Source organism: Antechinus flavipes, chromosome 2 (genome assembly GCF_016432865.1).
Source record: "Antechinus flavipes isolate AdamAnt ecotype Samford, QLD, Australia chromosome 2, AdamAnt_v2, whole genome shotgun sequence".
NCBI lineage: Eukaryota > Metazoa > Chordata > Mammalia > Dasyuromorphia > Dasyuridae > Antechinus > Antechinus flavipes.
In genome coordinates this window covers 412,003,251-412,025,334 of record NC_067399.1, presented here as the reverse complement: position 1 = coordinate 412,025,334, position 22,084 = coordinate 412,003,251, and the positions used below count along the sequence as shown (strand labels likewise).

Below are 22,084 nucleotides of genomic sequence, written 5' to 3'. Positions count from 1 at the left end.
ACCTTTGGAGGTGTTAATATCCACTCACTTTATTTTGTGATTAACAAGGGAAATATTCTTCAATGTTAGACAAAAAAAAATGCTTTAAATCTTTTATATCTATACTTAAGTATCATTCTAAATTTTTAGAAAATAGTTTTTCTTCCAGAAAGGTTCATTTTTTTTTCCATCCTTCACATTTTGATAGCAATATTACTTAATGTATAATTACTTTATAATGTCCAAGTCATGTTTTCAAATTTGATATAATTTTAAAATTTTGAGTCCTTTTGCTATTTTCAAAATAGTTTGCAGATTCCCTAAATATAGACACTATCTATATAGGTTATTTTGTCTGACAACTATTCAATGCTATTACTCACTTCCATAGTGTCTTTAGAGAGGTAAACAATCCAATATACCAAGTTGAATCCTGCAAATGCCACAGGAAAAAGAATTCTGGAATACTGGTCTATTTTGCTTGTGCCACCAGTGGCTGGTGGTAGCAATGGTGCTGATGATGGCGTGTCAGGCATCAACTGTGGGTTAGAAGCTCTGCTAAGAACCTTTTTCACCTCAGGTGATGGAAGTTTTGACAAGGTCAGAGAGCTCACTCGCTTCTTTAGAGTATAATTGCAATCAGGATGCTGTGGAGAGAAAGGACTTAGTGGTTAATGACGTGCTTATCAATACAGATATCAATCAATTTATTCAGTAGACATTTATAGAGTGTCTTCTGTTTATTTTCAAGGCAATGTGAATGGGGTTATGCTAAAGGATCTACAGTGTAGTAATCAAATCAGTGTAATTCATCAAAAAAAAAAAAGTTCCTTTTATACTTCCTAGAAAATCACTGACTTCATTCTACTAAATTTCTAACCAGTCAACTTAGTATGATTCAAATCTGAGGCTTGTTGTCCTGATTAGGATAAGATAATGTCTTCTGGAGCATATAATATAATAGTGTGTGTGTATGTGTGTATATATATATATATATATATATATATATATATATATATATATATATGATAGAGAAAATATAAAGGAAATTGGAAAGGAGGAAAAAGGAGGAAAGGAGAGTTATGCAGCTTGCTTCACAAGCAATTGGGTAGTACTGAGTCAAGACAGCTGATGGGGAGGCAGAACAACTCAGATAGTGAATTTAAGTAGAAGAAGTAAGCATTTGGTGGAGACTCCTTAAGAAATAGCAGTCCCAACCAGGATATTTATCAAGAAATCAATAAGCAAAAAGTTAAAGATTTGGATAAAATTTTAGAAAAGTTAGATAAGCTAGAATCACAGAAACTAATGACAGAGAAAAGTAGAGAAAATATGAATTACTCATTTTTACAGAAGATGAAATTAAATACCAAAAAAGTCTAGTGACTTCCTTGGGTCAAAAAGGAGTGGCAGAACTTTAATTAGAATCTATATTGATTCATTCTAAATTAAGTGCTCTATTTTGTAGCAGATTTCCTCAAATTCAAATCATTAGTAAAATCTGAAAGAAAATGACTGGGATCATAGAGATTATTGGAAAGATGAGTATTCTTCAAACAGGAATAAAGTTTAGACAGATGAAAATATATAACAGATTAAACTTAAAAGAATTAGGGAATATTCTACCATTTTCAAATCATGTCAACTACATCATAATAGCAAAAAGTACTCTTCACTCTTGATAGGGAAACTAAAAAGAAGAGAGGTAAACAACCATTAAGGAAAACATATTAAGTTTATTTTTATAAGAATTTTTTTTCAGTCACTTCCTAAATATCATAAGTTCTCACCCTCATCCCTTGTGCTAAATAACTCTGTTAACTGAATATTTTGTTCAATATGTTACTCTGGGATCCTGCCAGGTTGGCACTAGGTGTTTGAATTTATATGTGTGTCATAGAGAGAGAATCATAGTTCATTTGGAGGGAAGGGATCATGAGACAGGATTGAGGCCAAAAGGAAGAGTTTATAAACAGAAAATTATCCACAGATATTTCTGAGTAAAAGAATAAAGTTTGGCCATTCTCACTCCCCTGGTGCTAATCACCATAAAGTGATGAGCACTATCTTCTTCCTAAAATTGTATTTAAGTTCAAATTGATATTTGATTTTCTTGCCCATATAATCATTAGATTTGGCCTTTCTTCTTTTTCTCCTACCAGGAGCTGAAATTGCTAAAAACAAATTGATTTCTTTACTGATCAATATATTTGTTCCTAAAGATATTTCTTCACACTAAGGACACTTTGCCTTCCATGAGTGTAAAGAAGGCTACTGCTAGGAGAATGAGGATAATGTAGAGTAGAAGGTTTAGGGTGAACAATTGTTAAGAAGAAGGTTTGAAACTCTGGGAATAAAGGCTTAAGCTTTACACACTTACCAACTCTGCCATCTTAACAGCCCTGTTCTTGAGAGTAGTAGAAATTGAATTAGGATATTGAGATGTATTCATATGTTGATATTACTATATAAAAATACATGTCCCAATGAATCACTGAGAGACTTAATTTCATTCTCTTTTCCCTCTTCCTTCTTTTTATGCCTGTCAGTTAGCCTGTCTTTCACTCTCTCCTTCTTTTACTCTTTCTTTCTGTCTTTGACTCCATTTCTATGTGTCTCTCTGTCTCTGTCTTTCTCTTTGTCTCTGATTCTATCTGTGTCTCTCTTTCTCACTCTCTTGCTCTCTCATTCTCTCTCCCCTTCTTTGGGTCTCACTCTTAAAATCAAGAAAGGTAACAAGTATGACTATCATCTACACTGATATTAAGTGCTTCCAAAAATTCATTGTTGTAGCTAAATTTCGTAAAGCAATGCTCCCACCAGAATTTACCTTTATGTCTATTTTCCTTGAAAAAGGTGACTCAACAATAACAAAAAGGTGTGTCAACTTGACAAACCCAGAGACCCCAGCTTTGGGGATAAGAACTTACTCTTTGACAAAAATTGCTGGGAAAATTGGAAACTAATATGGCAGAAACTAGACATAGACCCACACTTAACACCATACACCAAGACAAGATCAAAATGGGTTCATGACCTAGGCATAAAGAATGAGATTATAAATAAATTAGAGGAATACAGGATAATTTACCTCTCAGACCTGTAGAAGAGGAAGGAATTTATGACCAAAGAAGAACTAGAGATCATTACTGATCACAAAATAGAAAATTTTGATTACATCAAATTGTAAAGTTTTTGTACAAACAAAACTAATGCAGACAAGATTAGAAGGGAAGCAATAAACTGGGAAAATATTTTTACACTCAAAGGTTCTGATAAATGACTCATTTCCAAAATATATAGAGAATTGACTCTAATTTATAAGAAATTCAGCCATTCTGCAATTGATAAATGGTTAAAGGATATGAACAGACAATTCTTAGATGAAGAAATTAAAACCATATGAAAAGATGCTCCTTCATTATTAATCAGAGAAATGCAAATTACGACAACTCTGAGGTACCACTACACACCTGTCAGACTGGCTAGAATGACAGGGAAAGATAATGCGGAATGTTGGAGGGGATGTGGGAAGACAGGGACACTAATACATTGTTGGTGGAATTGTGAATACATCCAAACATTCTGGAGAGCAATTTGGAACTATACTCAAAAAGTTATCAAACTGTGCATACCCTTTGATCCAGCAGTGTTACTACTGGGCTTATACCCCAAAGAGATACTAAAGAAGGGAAAGGGACCTGTATGTGCCAAAATGTTTGTGGCAGCCCTGTTTGTAGTGGCTAGAAGCTGGAAAATGAATGGATGCCCATCAATTAGAGAATGGTTGAGTAAATTGTGGTATATGAATGTTATGGAATATTATTGTTTTGTAAGAAATGACCAACAGGATGAATATAGAGAGGATTGGCAAGACTTACATGAACTGATGCTCAGCAAAATGAGCAGAACCAGGAGATCATTATATATTTCAACAACAATACTATATGATGATCAATTCTGATGGACCTGGCCATCTTTAGCAGTGAGATGAACCAAATCAGTTCCAATGGAGCAGTAATGAACTGAACCAGCTACACCCTGTGAGAGAACTCTGGGAGATGACTAAGAACCATTACATTGAATTCCCAATCCCTATATTTTTGCCTCCCTGAATTTTAGATTTCCTTCACAGGCTAATTGTACAATATTTCAGGGTCCAATTCTTTTTGTGCAGCAAAATAACAGTTTGATCATGTATACTTATTTTGTATTTAATTTTTACTTTAATATATTTAACATCTACTGGTCATCCTGACATCTAGGGGAGAGAGTGGGGAAAAGGAGGGGAAAAATTGGAACAAAAGGTTTGGCAATTGTCAATGCTGTAAAATTACCCATGCATATAACTTGTAAATAAAAAGCTATTAAAAAAAAGAAAAAAGAAAAAAATGTGACTCAAGATTGTTTGAATCAAAAATTCCCAAGAGAGCAAAATTTTGATTGTTCATTTCCTGCACAATATAGACTGATTTCTTAATATTGGCATTTAGGGCTTTAATAATTTAGCATTATCTTATAAGTTTTATTTGGCAGTCTCTCCTGAATATATATACCCCTATATTTCTATCAAACAATAAGCATAATTCATCAACATATCTTTTTTTGAGAAGTGAGACTACCCTTTTGGCCATTTAAATGTTCTTGTATTTTTGACAAGAAAGATATGTTGTATAACTCCATCTTAGATTTATATTTAACATCTACTGGTCATCCTGACATCTAGGGGAGGGGAGAGAAGGAGGGGAAAAATTGGAACAAAAGATTTGGCAATTGTCAATGCTGTAAAATTATCCATGCATATAACTTGTAAATAAAAAGCTATTAAAAAAAAAAAGAAAAAAATGTGACTCAAGATTGTTTGAATCAAAAATTCCCAAGAGAGCAAAATTTTGCTTGTCCATTTCCTGCAGAATATAGACTGAATTCTTAACATTGGCATTTAGGGTTTTAATAATTTAGCATTATCTTATAAGTTTTATTTGGCAGTCTCTCCTGAATATATATACCCCTATATTTCTATCAAACAATAAGCATAATTCATCAACATATCTTTTTTTGAGAAGTGAGACTATCCTTTTGGCCATTTAAATGTTCTTCTATTTTCGAAAAGAAAGATATGTTGTATAACTCCACCTTAGATTTTTATTTCTCTCTTTTAGCATTGATAAAGAATATCATTTATTCCCCAAACCTAAATAAATAGTTCAAAAAAATTTCCCTAAATTTTACCAGAACAATTTTAGAAAACTTCTTTGCTACTCCTGCCATTTCACAGATGAAGGAACCACGCCTTTGAGAAGTTAAATACTTGCTTTGGACAAACTCTGCTCTCTCAGTGTCCAGTCCAGATTCCTTCCCAAGACACTCCATTCCTTACTTGTTTTGTGATAAAGTTGAATGCTAACAATCAGATTCTGCACCATTTGGACATCTTCCCATCCATCCTGTGAAAATCTCTGTAATATGCTTGTCCTTTAGTGCCCATTTCTCAGCATGTCACTTGAGGATGGTATACCTTATAGCAAGTGTCCCTCACAATACGTTATACATTCTCCTTGTTTACATATTGGCAGCAACATTAATCCTTTGCTGCTCTGTGGGGTATATTTCTCATAGAGATACACCCAATGTGATTCTGTCCTGGAACCCAGCAGCTACCAGATAAGATGGATAGCTCCTCAGTGTTGGATAGTCTACAATAGCAGAAGGGCCTTGACATTTGGTGACATTTAGAAAATAACTATCAAGACTTGTTACAATTTTTTTCTCCATGGACTTTCTTCTTTTGAAGTCTTTCATTCAATTTACTAAAGAGACTTGATCATAAACATAGACTTTGGTGTGAAAGATAAGATTTGATTTTCAGGGAAATAACATGCTCTTTTTCAGTGAGTCTGTTCCAAATTTTCTAGTGCATTTTCTCAGTGCACTAGTGCTCTAGTGCATTTCCTATAGTGGTGGCTTCTTTTAGCTATTCTGTTCTTATCTGCTTCAGTTGATGAATCAAATCATCTCTTTCATAATATGCATAATTGACTTATACCACCAAGTCTAGACTGAAGTGCTCATCACATATGCTAAATTATTTCTTGCATATATCTTGTATAATCACCAAGATGCAGACATTTTATCTCAACTAGTACAATGAAAGAATGACAATGTCTTAAACTCAATTCCTATTTCATTCTGCCTTTCTATTTCCAGCACATTGTGCAGTGCTAGGCATGTAGCCTAGCTTAACTTATGATTGATTATTGATGATTTTGATGATGATGATGATGATGGTGATATTGATGATATAATATTGATGATATGAACTTAACAAATGATTAATTTATTTAAGACACATATTTTATAGTTGGAGGAGCCTTCAAGAAATAAAAACTAGGAAAGAACTAAAATTATTGGGTAAAAGTTGCAGAAAAAGTAAATTTAGGCTTAATATGTCTATATGGTATTGTCGTTTTGATAAGTAAACATTTTGGTTGTTGAGAAAAAAAGAAAGAATATTTCTTGAGCGAAAACTGATAAAAATCAACATGACAAAAACTATGATTTTTCAGATAAAATATTGAGAAACACAATATTTTTTCTCAGCAACTGATAGTGAACTGATACTAAGATGAATATACTAAAAAGAATCAAGGACTTTAGTTATGATGGCTACAGGATGTGATGGTTTAACACATAATTTGCATATAACTGTTTTTAGAGTTTTAAAGGTTATAAGTGAAAACTATAAAACAAAAATCTTTTGGTGCTAGAGGAAGATTATAGAACTACTAACATCATACCTAACATAAAAGTATAAAGATAGGTGATTACTGATTAAAACATATTGATATGTAGCTTAGAAAATGAAAGAAACTGTAAGGAAAACCCACAAAAGATCAGGAAGTAAGAAACAGAAAACTAATAAGGACTAAATAATCTGAGGAATGCTTTTTGATAGTCTCTATACCTCCTGGAAGATCATTGGAAGGCATCTAGATCCTGCTTTTTTTTTGACAGGAATAGTATTTGGACTTAACTGCTGTTAATATGATCTATAGTCTAAAAGAAGAAAAATCCTCAGGGGAGACCTATTTGCCTTTATTGTCTTCTTTTATTTGAGAGAATAAAAGAGAAGAGAAAAGATGGGTTTTAAATCTATGTTGCTATGAGAAGAGGCTTGGATTTCCTGAGAGACAATTGAATAAAGCAGAATCCCTTACTAGTTTGTAAATGAGGAGCTTGAGAGTTGTCTACTTTAAAGGAATTCCTTGTCACTGAAAAAGCATAATAACTCTTTTTCAGTATACTATTAAGGTGAATATGTGCTAAAGAGTATGTTACTGCTTCAGTTGCTGAAAAGATATTCATTTATACTTTGTGAATACTTTTAAATGGGAATAAAAGGTTTTTTGTTTGTTTGTTTATTTTAAAACATAGGGAATTTAGTTCACCATTTTTTGAAAATCCAAAGATTTTGATACTTGGAGGCCTTGTGCCTGTATATCCTGAGTGTTCTCTAAAAGAAGGCTATCCAGAAAGCACTAGAAATTGTGTATACTACATAAATAAATAAATGAATATATCCTCCAAAATTGCTTTGTCTTGATAAAAAGAAATGCCTGGTGATTGTTATGGTAGTCCTATATTCAGCTATTCTTATTTAAAAAATGAACTACTGTTTGAAAAAAAAAAAAAAGATCAAAAAGAATATTAGAAGATACTGCCTTCAATAAGAGCATCTACAACCCATCCTTTTAGTAAAACTACTAGTTTCAAAAATTGGAAATTGACCTATGCAAAGATATTTATTTTAATCATCACTATTTTTAGCCCAGTTTAACTAATGAGAACATTAACTACAATAAAAAAAAAAGAGCTCAGAAACCAATTTAGTTAGCACTACACGTCCTTGTCAAATAGAATAACAAGAGTACAGATCTTATAAACTAATGTACAAAAGATTCTTGAGGATAATTATAATTTTTTTAGCATATTATCTCATAATATAGTAAAAAGTAGTTAATGGTAAAACAAACAGAATATTTCACATAAAGTTCAGAGATCATATTAAGAGCATTGGAAATGAAACAATCCATAATTATAACATGTAATATGAAACAAAGAAACAAAACTCTTCAGTGTTCTTTTGATGGTATATTCTAATTAGCAATATTATTAAATATTACACATTTAATCACATTTAATTCCTTCCGTATCTTATTTTACTTACTATGGGATTAAGTAATAGTGACATTTGAGTATATGTCACTATTTTAATATATTTATAATATATATTAATATAATATATATAATATAATATATTTTTAAATATATCAACTCTAGTAGAATGTAAGTAAGTTCCTTGAGGAAAGAGGTTGTAATTATCTTTCGTGTTTGTCTAATACTGAGTGTTTTAGAGAAAGAAACCAATTATTGTTGCTTGAAATTGTAAATATAACCAAATATATACAGAATAAACTTCTGTTAGAAGTAACACAATTTTAAAGACATGAGAGGCAGATTTTCTACATATTTTAAAGAGGATAAAATTCCAAAATAATTATACATAATAGCACAAATGTTAGTAACCATAAAAGGTAACTAAGATATAAACATCTATTTATCCAAGTGCTTACATTCTCATTTCTAGAAAATATTTATGAGAATGGGCCATATATACAAAAAGAATTTAATTGTTAATAGGCAAATATTCACAAACAAGTTTCTAGAAAAGTGCATATTTTCAAAATCACAAAACTTATGGAGAGAGAGAAAAGAAAAAGATTTTACTCTCTTATATTGTGCCTATTGAGTCTTGATTTAAAAATACATTTGATTCAGTAGACAGATGAGACTCTAATAATTCTTCTTAAATAAGTTATTTTTTATACTTATGTCAAAATCATGGAAATTTTATGACATGAAATCCATTTTATTGGATGATCTTAATCAAATAAGACAGTAAATAAGATTATATGTGATGGTCAAAGATTTTCTCCAAATGAAAAAATATCCTATGCATAGTTCAGAAAAAATTAATCGATTCATGCTGTATTATTAAGTACATTATAGAATTCCAAAACAATGGACTACATCAGGCCCTGGGATAAAGTTGTTTTTTATCAATGAAATCAGTAACAACTTCATTGTGAGCATAATATTCCATTTGTCCTTTAAAGAATGGATAGAATTCAGTAGATTAAGGAAGAAGGAACATTACAACCATATGGGACAAAAAAAGAAAAAGACAGAAGAAATATAAAAAGAAGCTAGGAAAATGGGAAGTAGGAAGATCTTCCCTAGAACAGTCAATATGAGCAGTCAGGGATCCCTGAGTGGAATACAATGAACGGATTATAGATTCTCCAGTTCTACCAGTTCATGGATGGCATTATGGTAATTATATCAAGTCCTAGAATAATATAAGGGCTAACAATGAAATCCAAATTCCCTCAGATAAGATCAATCTAGCTGTTTGTGGGGGAGAGTGAAGTCATTTTGGGATTTTATAAAGCCTTTTATCAGCTATCTCTCAGTGAGTTAGAGGATTGCATTAGTAACCTTAGCCTTAATATCGTGCATACATAATAGTACTGGTGTGACTTCATTAGAAAAAGTTTAATGGAAAAAAATCAGGTGATTAAAGTGGCCAAGCAACAGGACCTCATATTCTGATACACTTGTCAGAGAAAGTCTCATACATGACATTAAACTAAAATTTGAAATATTTAATTTGAAATTCAAAAGATTAAATAAATATGAAAGAAATTTAAACATACATTTTCAAGTAATTTTGCATATTTATAGCATTTGTTACACAAACTTTGAATATATAGAATATAACTGTGAATAACAAGTGGATACATATATATACACACAAAGAATATGTAACTTAGATTTTTCTTATAGAAGACTATTTGTAAGATATTGTATATTTTTTTTCTATCCACATTTTCACTGCAGGTATCCTCATGCACCTTGCCATTTTTGCTTCCTAGCTTCCTGAGCTTCCTTCATTTCCCAGATTAAATCCCACCTCCTATCAGAAAATTTTACAAATCACCTTTAATTCTAGTCTCAGAGTTCTGCTGAGTATATCTAATTTATCCTATACATATCTTATTCGTATAGAGTTTTTAAAATGTTATCTCTTCCAACTCCTTAGCATTTAAGGACTGCCTTTAGCCTTTTGATTTTGTTAGTACTTCCAGTGTTTAGTACAGGACCTGGTATAAGGTAGGCAATTAATGAGTGCTTGCTAAGGACTAACTGATCTTTGAGGGGGTGATAAAAATCCTCATCCTCTTTATCCACATAGAGAGTACCACCTAGAAAAGAATAATATCACAAAAACCCAGAGAAGATAAAGTTTCAAAGAGGAGTAAGTAGTCAAAAGTTGCACAGTCAAATGTTGCACAGAGATTAAAAAGGAAAACAAGACTGAGAAAAGATAGTGAGATTTAGCCATTGAAAACTTTAGAAGCAATTTCAGTTGATAAATGAAATTTGGAAACTAGATTGCAAAGTACTGGGAAGCAAGAGAAGTGGTGGCAATAAATGTAAACAATTAGGTATGTTTTGTTTGTTTGTTTCTATAACTTTTGGAGAAAAGAAGGGGGGATGTAAGATGATGGTTTGAAGAAATAATAAAGTACAGTAAAGTCCTTAGTTTGTCATGAAGAAGATTTATATCTTTTTGAAGGTAACAGAGAAAGAATTAGTAAACTGCTTAGCACAATGGTTGACACATAGGAAGTACTTAATAAATTTCCATTTCCTTCATTTTCTCCCTTTCTTCTTTCCTTCCTTCCTTCTTTCCTCCCTTCCTTCCTTCCTTCCTCCTTTTCTTCCTTCCTTTCTTTCTTATATCCTTCTTTTCTTCCTTTTTCCATTTGCTGGCTAACTGACTTTTGAATGATAAAGAATTAGTAACAGCAATATGAAAAGCAAAAAATAAAAAAAAAATAGAGCAAAATTAAAAAATAAAAATAAAATAATAGATTCCCAAAATTGAAAGCAAAGCCAATTTGCAAACCATTCTTCTATGTTTTGAATTAAGACTTACCTAATAAAGTACAAGGGGAGAGGCCCCACTCAGTGTTAAAATGGACTTTTGTCAGAGAGCAGATGAGGACTCAGCTTGAGACTAACACTATTTGGAGAAGAATGAACACCTATGGTTTTGAGTTTGCAGAGGGCACACCTGCCACTGAATGCCATCCTGGCATCTATATTTTTAGACAATGCTTGGTTTTGACTAATACTGTTTTTTTTTTCTTTTTTTCTTTTTTTTCTTTTTCTTTTTTTGCATCTTGCATCAAACTGGTCTTTAGAACTAACTAATCCCTTAGGGAACGAGAGGGGCATTTGATGGATGTTTAAAGGGTGCTTTTTTAAAAGTTGTTCTATTTCTAGAGAAAAAAATGTATTCAGAAATATGCTGCAAACCCTTAGGCTCAAGGGGTTAAGAGAAAAATACATTAAAGATCCAACCCTCTTTAACTGTGCTATTTTTAAATTTGATTTGGCAAGATATTTTGTATTACATCTTCAGGAACAAAAGATCTGGGGACAGGACAATCTTAGTTCATTTTTTTTTCTCTACTATTTGTGTGATCTTAACCAAATCACATGTCTTCTCTAGGACTTAATATGTTTTTATCTTTAAAGTGAGAGGAGTAGAATACATATATATACATATAAACATATGTATATATATGTATATATATATATATATATATGCATTCATGTGTACATACACACAAATCTGTAAGACAATTATAGATACCTTTTGCAAATAAAAAAGTCAAGACCCAGAGTTAAAGAAATTTCTGCTCAAGTTTGCAAAGATTATATGAGTCAGAACAAAGACTTAGCAAGTTCTCTTTCTATTACTGTACCAAGAAGAGTAATCTTTTTCAAATTAGTAGAAAACTTAAATTGAATGTTAATTTTTAGGAAATATTGTTCTGTTAATTTCAAGTATTGCAGTCATTATACACTCAGTTGATGTTCAATAAATGTTAATGATTATGATATAGGCTATAAACAGACATGGACAAGTAAAATAAAAAAAGATAATAAGAAAGTTCCAATTCACCATAAGCTCACATTATGTGATTTTTATATGCTGAATGTAAAAGTCCTGATTCAGTTACTTGGAAAATTTAGGTGAATAAGGATCATGTTCAATTTCTCCCAACTGATACAATAATTTTGAGGCTTCACTATCTATTATATAGGTAACATTTTTTTCATGGAAGTAGTTGTTTTAGTAATTCATTAATAAAATGGAATATATTGATAAGACCACATAATTTTAAATCACATGACTTGGTGGCTCAAGTCTCACTTCTGCTTCTTAATTGTTTTTGAACTTGGACACATGCATTATCCATGCCCAGAGCATATATCTGTACAATGGAAATAATAACATTTGGACATACAACCTCATAGGTTTGTTGCAGATGATCAAGTGATAAAATACATACAGGAATGCATTACTATTTATTTCAAAGCAAAGTCTTTGTAGTGTAAGGAACTGTCAGTGTGAAGAGTTCATATACTATCAAACATTTTATGTATTGCATATTTTTGCTGATTTTTTTTTCTTTCTTTTTTTTTTTTTTTTTTTTTTGGTTACAAGGATGGCTTCATCCTGAATCCCCTAGACCAGGATGAAGACAATAATGTTAAAAGATATTAAGAAGCACTTCCAACAATGAAAGTGCTTAGTAATTATTGTACTCAATAAATGCAAGTTATAATAACATAGATGTGGTACAAGAGTGCAGAAACACTGAACCTCAAAATAGATTGGGGTTCCAGGACTCACTCCAAGTGAGCTACCAAATTTGGGGATGCAGAGGCTGAAACCCAAATATATATTGGGGTTTTAGACCAATGTCATAAGTGTCTCAAAATCATTTGTAACCTTAACCATCTCCAAATTAAGAGACAAAGATTTTATTATGCTATTAGCAGTGGGCTAAGTTACAAAGTGGAGCTTAATGATTAGCAAGAGGAAAGATAAAGGCTAAGTACCCTATCAGAATTTGCCATTTACCAAGGAGAAGATACCAAAATAATGAGGAAGATGCCATAAGGCAGGCACAGTTCCTAGAGAACTTGGTGCAATAAGATGGGCAGTTTCTAATAAAATAACCATTATGGTGCTTAGTAAGTGGCTAAATTCCTAAAAGGAATTGGAATAAGTGGGGTACCCATGGATTATAGGAGAAAAATAATGTGGCCTGCTTATTGGACACTATAACTATGAGGTCATGATAATTTTGTCAATTCAAGGAATTTAAAAAGGGTTATTCTAAAAATTCCCCTTCTGGATAATAAAAGGCTAACTTAAGGAAAAAAAAAAAACCTCACTTGAGGATAGGATAATCCTGTCAGTCCTCCTCCCTGTTTGTTTCAGGGAGTAGCTTGCCTTCCTGATTGCTTATAGCACTTTAGGTTGTCTTTCTTGTTAGTGTCCCTGGCTGTAGCTCATGTATTTCTTATTCATCCCCATTTGAATTATTTAGGCCAGTGTGATTATCTCAAGAAATGTCATGATATATCCACTCATTTAAGAACAGGCAGTATAATCAATGTGTGTGGCTGTTTAAGCAAAAGTTAATCTACTGTTACTTTTTGTTCTTAAACTGAGACATCTTAAAAAAAAAAAAGTAAGTGATCCAATGATAAAGCAATTCCATATATTGAAGGTGATTTTAAAGTGTACAATTTATGCTTACTTAGTGACCATAAATAAGAGGAGTCTGAAACAACTCCTCTTCCTTTCCTTTCTAATTTATTTTATGAAATTTCTAGATTAATCTTAAATCACAGTCCTAATCATGGTATTTTCTTACTCAAAGACTTTCATTAGTTGTCCCGAATTATTTCTCACTGCATTCCAAAAATGAAATTATAGCCATGAACTAGTCCAAATTTACCTTTTCAGTTTACTTCTTCCTTCACCTCATTTAGCAAACAAACTGGACTGATTATCATTTCTGCAGCAAGCCCCATACCTTATTGCCTTTGGTAGCTTTACTCACAATAATCCCTCTTTTTTTCCATTTGCCCACCAATTCCACTTATTCAGTCCATACCTATCTTTCAAAGTTCAACTCAAATTATGTCTATCAAAGTCACCCCTGCACTTGTACCCTTGATATGAATCCATGTTTTCCTTCAGAAATTTGTTTTTATTAAGTCATCTCTACTCCCTTTTTAATTTGTAATTTCTCTTTATCTACTAGTTCCTTCGCCACTGCCTGCAATTGGTTAGAAATTCCCATTTAAAAAAAAATAAAGACATCTTTCACTTGACATGCCCATTTCCTCAGAATATCCTGTATTTTCCAATTAAACCTTTGGGTTGAAAGGGTTTGGAGAGAATTTACTTTCATTACCTTTATATCATCATCTCCCATTTATTTCTCAATCCACATTAATCTGTCTTCAAGCTCTACCACTTGACTGAAATAATATTCCCTAAAAACATTAATAATCTCTTAATTGCCACAATGCATTATCCTTGGTGTTAGTACTTCTTGAATTTTCCACAAAATTTGACATCATTTACATCTACTCCCTTCTGTATATTAGATCAATCATCTCTAGTTCTACAAATTGGAGCAATCATTCTTAAGCCCTTTTGATTCTGTTTCATCAATACTCTATAGTCTATAAATGTGTCCATCTAATGTCTTCTTCCTGGATTCTTTTCACCTCTCTGTGACATTTGTAGCTAACTCTCATTAGAACACTTATTTTTATGACTTTCAAATCTAGCATTAATTTCTCACCTGAGCTCCAGGATTACCAATTAGCTGCTGGACATCTCAAACTAGTTGTCTCATAAATATTCTAGGTCCAACAAGTTAACAGTAGAAATCATTATCTTACCTTCCTATAACTATCATCTTCCCAATTCCCCTATATGTGAAAAATAAAACCTAGCAATCTAAATTGACAAATTTGGTACCATTCTCAACTTTTGACTATTATTCATCTACCACAATTAACTATAGTCTTACTAATTCTTCTCCTAGGAATGTCACATCTGTCTCTTTTTTACTCACATTGCCATCACTAATTCAGGGCCTCACCTTTATCCATCTGGACCATTGAGCAAGCTTTCTCTGCCTTTAGTATCTTCTCTCCCCAGGTCATCCTTCAGTCAGTTATGAAATGGATCTTTCTAAAGTACAGCTCTGACCATATCACTCTCTTATTTAATATGCTCCAATGGATTGCTATTACCTTCAGGATCAAATAAATTTTTTTTTTGGTTTTTGAAGTCTTCATAATTTTCCTTTTTCCAACTTTTCCTCTTTTACAATTTGCTCTCCTCCATGTATTCTATGACCCAGTGACACAAACCTCCTTGTTCTTCCTCATACAAAATACTTCATCTTTTGACTTCCTGCATTTTCACTGGGAATCCTTTATCCTTGCAAAGCTCTGCTTCTGAATATCCACCTCCAAAAAAAAAAAAAAAAACCTTTTTTGCTTTCCTTTGAGTCTCAGATAAAACTCCGCCTTTTCTGGTCCTTTCCTCAATAACTATCTCTAATTTGGCTTTTATATATCTTGTTTACACATAGTTATTTGCCTCTTATTTGCTCATTAAATGATGAAGTCCCTGAATTTAAGAATTAGTTCATTTTTTTTTCTTTTTAGTGTCTCTCATACTTACCATAGCTCCTGATCCATAGCAGTTAAATCAAGCCAATTAGTATTTATTAAGCATCAGTTTTTGGTTGGGCTCTAAGAAGAGTACTGCAAAGATTACAAAAGGCAAAAAATTAATAATCCTTTCTGTCAAGGATATCAGCCTAATACTAATGAGTACCATATCAAAGTTGTGGCACTGTCAGAGGAAAGAAATGGGCATATAGGAGAATTATAGAGGTAGAAATAATAGGACATAATTAATTTTTATAAAGGATGTAGAGGATGAGAGAAAATGATGAATCACAGATTATACACCTGAGGAAACTGAAAAATAGTTGTATCCTTGACGTGAATGAAAAATTTGGAAGGGAACACAATTTGGTATGGGAGTTTATAAATCAGTTTTGATAGGGGTTGAGTTGAAGAAATCTACAAGCACTTATCTAACAGGAAATTGGAGATACAAAATTGGATATAAAGAGACAGATTTAAGATAGACATTCATATATGAAAGTTATTTGCATAATAATTACAATGAAAACTAAGGAGATAATAAAAACATTCAGTAAAATGATAGTGAGGAAGAAGACAAGAAGGGCAGAGCTTTGGAACATCCTTATCATTAGTAATCATGATATGGGTGAAGATTCAATGAAAGAAGTTGGAAGAAAACAAGGAGAAATCAGTGTCAAGAAAAATCTAGAGAAAAAGAGTGGATCAAGGAGAAAAGGGCTACTGATAGTGTCAAAGACTTCAAGCAAATCAAGAAAGATGAAAATTGGGGGAAAGTTTTTAGGTATGGTAATTAATGTTGATGGATGATTAGCAGATTCTGATTAACTTGATTTGACACAATAGATATTTATAAAGTATAATATATACATATATATATGAAGTATTATAGAATATAATATAAAAATATATAAATTTGGGCAAGAATGGCTCTCAAGTTTCTTTAAGACAAAATACAGACTTCTCTGGCTACATTATCTTTTCATACTGATTTCCCATTGTTCCCACTTTTATGCTGTACACTGCAGCCAAACTGGTATACATTCTATTTTCACATCCTGTCTTCTACTTCTACCCCCTTTAGTTTCCATTTTGTTTTTGGTCTATTTTTCCTTTTATTAAATCATAATCTAAAAAAATGTATTTAATATTTCTGCCTTTCTTCATTTGATTTTGAGGTTTTATGTCTGGTCAATTTTTGTGTAGGTATCATGTATCACTGATAAAAAGGTGTATACTTTTCTATCCCCATTAAATTTTATGCAGAGGCCGAACATTTCTAGAATTTTATTCACATTCTTAACTTCTTTCTTCCTTCTCTTGTGCTTAGATTTATCTAGTTTTAAAGAGAAAGATTGAAATTCCCCACCAATACAGTTTTGTTATTTCTTTCTTCCTGCAACTCACTTAACTTCTAAGAATTTAGATTCTGTAGTTCTTTGTTCATATAACTCACTTAACTTCTAAGAATTTGGATTCTATATTTCTTTGTGCATATATAATTTTTAGCAGTGCTATGATTTTGTTATCTATGGTACTCTTTAGCAAGATTTAATTTCTTTATATCTATCTTAATTAGGCCTATTTTTACTTTTGATTTGTCTGAAATTAGGATCATTATCCCTGCTTTTTTTTTTTTAACTTCAATTGAAGCATGATATAGTCAGCTCTAGACTTTTACCTTTATTGTATGTGCATCTTTCCGATTCATATGTTTTTCTTGTAAAAAACATATTGTAGGAGTTTGGCTTAGTTGTACTCTATTATATCCTTCCACTTTATTGGATAATTTATCCCATTCACAGTTATGATTATTAACTCTGCATTTCCCTCTATCCTCTTTTTTCCCCTTTTATATGTTTTTCTTTCTTTTTTTCACCCTTCCCCTCCTCACCAGTATTTTGCATTCCATCCCTATTTCCCTCAATTTGCCCTCTTTCTATCAACCCTTTTCTTACCCTTTTCCTTCTACTTCTGCTCTCCCATCTATCAGTCTTTCCACTTCCTTTTTTCTTTCCCCTTTCTCCTCCTCCTTCCCTAGGATAAGACTGATTTCTATACCCAATGAGATGTGTGTGCTGTTCTCTCCTCGAGTTAAATCCAATGAGATTTAGATTCAAACAATGCTCATCTCCCTCATTTCTTTCCCTGTAAAAGGAACCCTATTACAATATGTGTTTTGTGCCTTTTTTTTATGTGATATAACTTAATATACTTTCATAATTTTGTTTCTCTTTTCCCCTTCTCCCAGTAATTACCTTCATATATTTTAAGTACTTTTTTGAAACTTCATTAATAATAGTAATCCCCAATAAAGTATAATTACATTGTGATGAGTTTGGGGTTAATCTGTGGCAATGATAAAATTATTGAAATTAGAGACATATGAAAAGATTAACTACTAGAAATTATAAATGTCAATACCTCAACTATTGGAAGTGATTCAGTGCAGATGGTATTGACCACCAATGTAGGCATATGATGAGGGCTCATAGAAAGAGATGAATACATGAATATTTTAACTTTGTCTAGATGCTATATAATACTGTAACATAACTGTAATCAGTACCATGTGATAATAAAGTTGGAAACAAATCTTAGTAATTTGGGGCAAGGGGTTCACTATTTTTAGTCAATAAAAGCTTTAGGACCAATTTAGGCAATAATATAGTGGCCATATCATGGGCCCAAGACAATTATAAGAAAAACTTGTTCCTAAACAGATTAAAATAAATGGGAGATAAAAATGATGTGTTACTCAATCTAAAGAGAGAAAAGTTAAAGAGCAAAAGATTAAAACATTGTACAGTGAACTAGGACTAAGGAAGACCTGAGTTCAAATCTTCCTACTTGTGAAGCTTTAGGCAGGTCACTTAAACTCCATAAAAAGTGGTGGAGAATAAGATCCATTATGATTGGCTCAAATGTTCTACAGTAAAACATGAGTCTCAAATAAAGCATTTTTACAATTTCCTCTCAGATGTGAGACTCACCCTCCCCTTTTCTTAAAGGATAATACAATATAATTGCTATCAACAGAGGTTTCAAAAGTAATTTACATATATATATAAATTATGTTCTTTTGAATTTTATAAAAAGTACCTTCACAATATTTCTTTTTTTTTTCTTTTCTTTTTTGCTGAGGCAATTGGAGTTAAGTGATTTGCCCAAGGTCACATAGCTAAGAAGTATTGAATGTCTGAGACAAGATTTGAATTCAGGTCCTCCCTGACTTCAGGACTGGTGCTCTATTCACTGTGCTACCATATTAACTAAAGAACAAAAAGGATGTGTGAAAATGTCCCAGGGTATGTTTATACATTATTTCAACCTATATAGCTCCACCACTCCTCCAAAAAATAAACAAAATCTATCAAAAAGTTCTTTTCTTTATTGCTAATATTTTTGAAGGATATAACAATATGCTTTGGGATTTAAGAAGTATAGAAAAAATTTTTTCCAAAAAAAATTGAGAATCTACAAAAAGATTGGGCGGAATAATTTTCAAGCCAAATGCAACTTAAAAATTCAGCAAGAAAGTTCTCTTGCACCTGGGTGAGAGTGGAGTACATGAACCCAGTCCCAGCAAATTAGAAGCAAGCCTTAAGAACTTGAATTTGGAAATCAATCAAATTAATATTATACTTCAAAATAATTTGATCTCCTCCATGCAAGACAAAGTGAATTTTAGAAAAAAGCGGGTAGCAGCAGTGGATACAGTTCTAGACCTGAAGTCAAATCTGGCCTCAGATGCTTACTGGCTGTTATGATCCTGGGCAAATCGTTAACCTGGTGTGCTTCTCTTTCTTTCTTTCTTTCTTTCTTTCTTTCTTTCTTTCTTTCTTTCTTTCTTTCTTTCTTTTTTTTTTTTTTTTTTTTGTTTTTCATATTTTATTTTATTTTGTAATAACTGTATATTGACAGAATCCATGCCAGGGTAATTTTTTTTACAACATTATACCTTGCACTCACTTCTGTTCCAATTTTTCTCCTCCCTCCCTCCACCCCCTCCCCTAAATGGCAAGTAGTCCTATATATGTTAGATATGTTGCAGTATATTTTAGATACAATATATGTTTGCAGAACTGAACAGTTCTCTTGTTGTACAGGGAGAATTGGATTCAGAAGGTAAAAATAACCTCGGGAAGAAAAACAAAAATGCAAAGAATTTACATTCATTTCCCAGTGTTCTTTCTTTAGGTGTAGCTGCTTCTGTCCATCATTTATCAATTGAAACTGAGTTAGGTCTCTTTGTCAAAGAAATGCACTTCCATCAGAATATATCCTCATACCATATTGTTGTCGAAGTGTATAATGATCTCCTGGCTGTGCTCATTTCACTTAGCATCAGTTCATGTAAATCTCTCCAAGCTTCTCTGTATTCATCCTGCTGGTCATTTCTTACAGAACAATAATATTCCATAACATTCATATACCACAATTTACCCAACCATTCTCCAATTGATGGGCTCCATTCGATTTCCAGTTTGTAGCCACTACAAACAGGGCTGCCACAAACATTTTGGCACATACAGGTCCCTTTCCCTTCTTTAGTATTTCTTTGGGATATAAGCCCAGAAGTAACACTGCTGGATAAAAGGGTATGCACAGTTTGATAACTTTTTGGGCCATAATTCCAGATTGCTCTCCAGAATGGTTGGATTTGTTCACAACTCCACCAACAATGCATCAGTGTTCCAGTTTTCCCACATCCCCTCCAACATTCATCATTATTTTTTCCTGTCATCTTAGCCAATCTGACAGGTGGGTAGTGGTATCTCAGAGTTGTCTTAATTTGCATTTCTCTGATCAATAATGATTTGGAACACTCTTTCATATGAATGGTAATAGTTTCAATTTCATCCTCTGAAAATTGTCTGTTCATATCCTTTGACCATTTATCAATTGGAAAATGGCTTGATTTCTTATAAATTTGAGTCAGTTCTCTATATATTTTGGAAATGAGGCCTTTATCAGAACCTTTAACTGTGAAGATGTTTTCCCAGTTTATTGCTTCCCTTCTAATCTTGTTTGCATTAGTTTTGTTTGTACAAAGGCTTTTTAATATGATATAATCAAAATTTTCTATTTTGTGATCAGTAATGGTCTCTAGTTCATCTTTGGTCACAAATTTCTTTCTCCTCCACAAGTCTGAGAGATAAACTATCCTATGTTCCTCTAATTTATTTATAATGTCGTTCTTTATGCCTAGATCATGGACCCATTTTGATCTTATCTTGGTATATGGTGTTAAGTGTGGGTCCATGCCTAATTTTTGCCATACTAATTTCCAGTTATCCCAGCAGTTTTTATCAAATAATGAATTCTTATCCCAAAAGTTAGGATCTTTGGGTTTGTCAAACACTAGATTGCTATAGTTGACTATTCTGTCTTATGAACCTAACCTTTTCCACTGATCAACTAATCGATTTCTTAGCCAATACCAAATGGTTTTGGTGACTGCTGCTTTATAATATAATTTTAGATCAGGTACAGCTAGGCCATCTTCATTTGATTTTTTTTTTCATTAATTCCTTTGAGATTCTCAACTTTTTATTGTTCCATATGAATTTTGTTGTTATTTTTTCCTAGATCATTAAAATATTTTCTTGGAAGTCTGATTGGCATAACCCTAAACAAATAGATTAGTTTAGAGAGTATTATCACCTTTATTATATTCTCTCGACCTATCCAAGAGCACTTAATATTTTTCCAACTATTTAACTCTGACTTTATTTGTGTGGAAACTTTTTTGTAATTTTGCTCATAGTGCTTCGCTTTCTAGAAAAAAAAATAGCTAATCGTAGAATCTCTGCCAAAACAAACAAACAAACAAACAAAAAAAACAGGGACGTGAAAATAATTGGAAACAACTAAAATGACTGAACAACAAAAAAACAAATGTAGCAAGAGACACTGTTACCTGAAATAGAGTAAAAATGGATACAATATATTAAGAAGCAATTAAAACCTAGTTAATCGACCAGCAGGATGAATACAGAGAGAACTAGCGAGACTTACATGAACTGATGCTGAGTGAAATGAGCAGAACCAGGAGATCATTATATACCTCAACAATAATACTGTTTGAGGATGTATTCTGATGGAAGTGGACCTCTTTGATAAAGAGAGCCTTAATTGATCAAAGATGGGCAGAAGCAGCTACACCCAGAGAAAGAACACTGGAAATGAATATAAACTGCTTGCATTTATGTTTTTCCTCCCAGGTTATTTATACCTTCTGAATTCAATTCTCCCTGTGCAACAAGAAAACTGTTTGGTTCTGCACACATATATTGTATCTAGGATATACTGCAACCCATTCAACATGTAAAGGACTCTTGCCATCTGGGGGAAGGGGTGGAGGGTGGGAGGGGAAAAATCGGAACAGAAATGAATGCAAGGGATAATGCTG

The 22,084-nt window shown here is 32.4% G+C and overlaps 1 protein-coding gene across 1 annotated transcript in view; it reads right to left on the bottom strand.

Annotated features, from left to right (window-relative positions):
• Positions 1-238: 238 nt before the first annotated feature.
• GABRA6 (gamma-aminobutyric acid type A receptor subunit alpha6) overlaps positions 239-22,084 on the bottom strand; it is a 42,300-nt gene continuing 20,454 nt past the window's right edge. Inside the window, exon 9 of the mRNA XM_051978844.1 lies at positions 239-626. Coding sequence (XP_051834804.1) covers positions 342-626 — 285 coding nt within the window. The 3' untranslated portion in view covers positions 239-341. The remainder of the gene's footprint in view (positions 627-22,084) is intronic.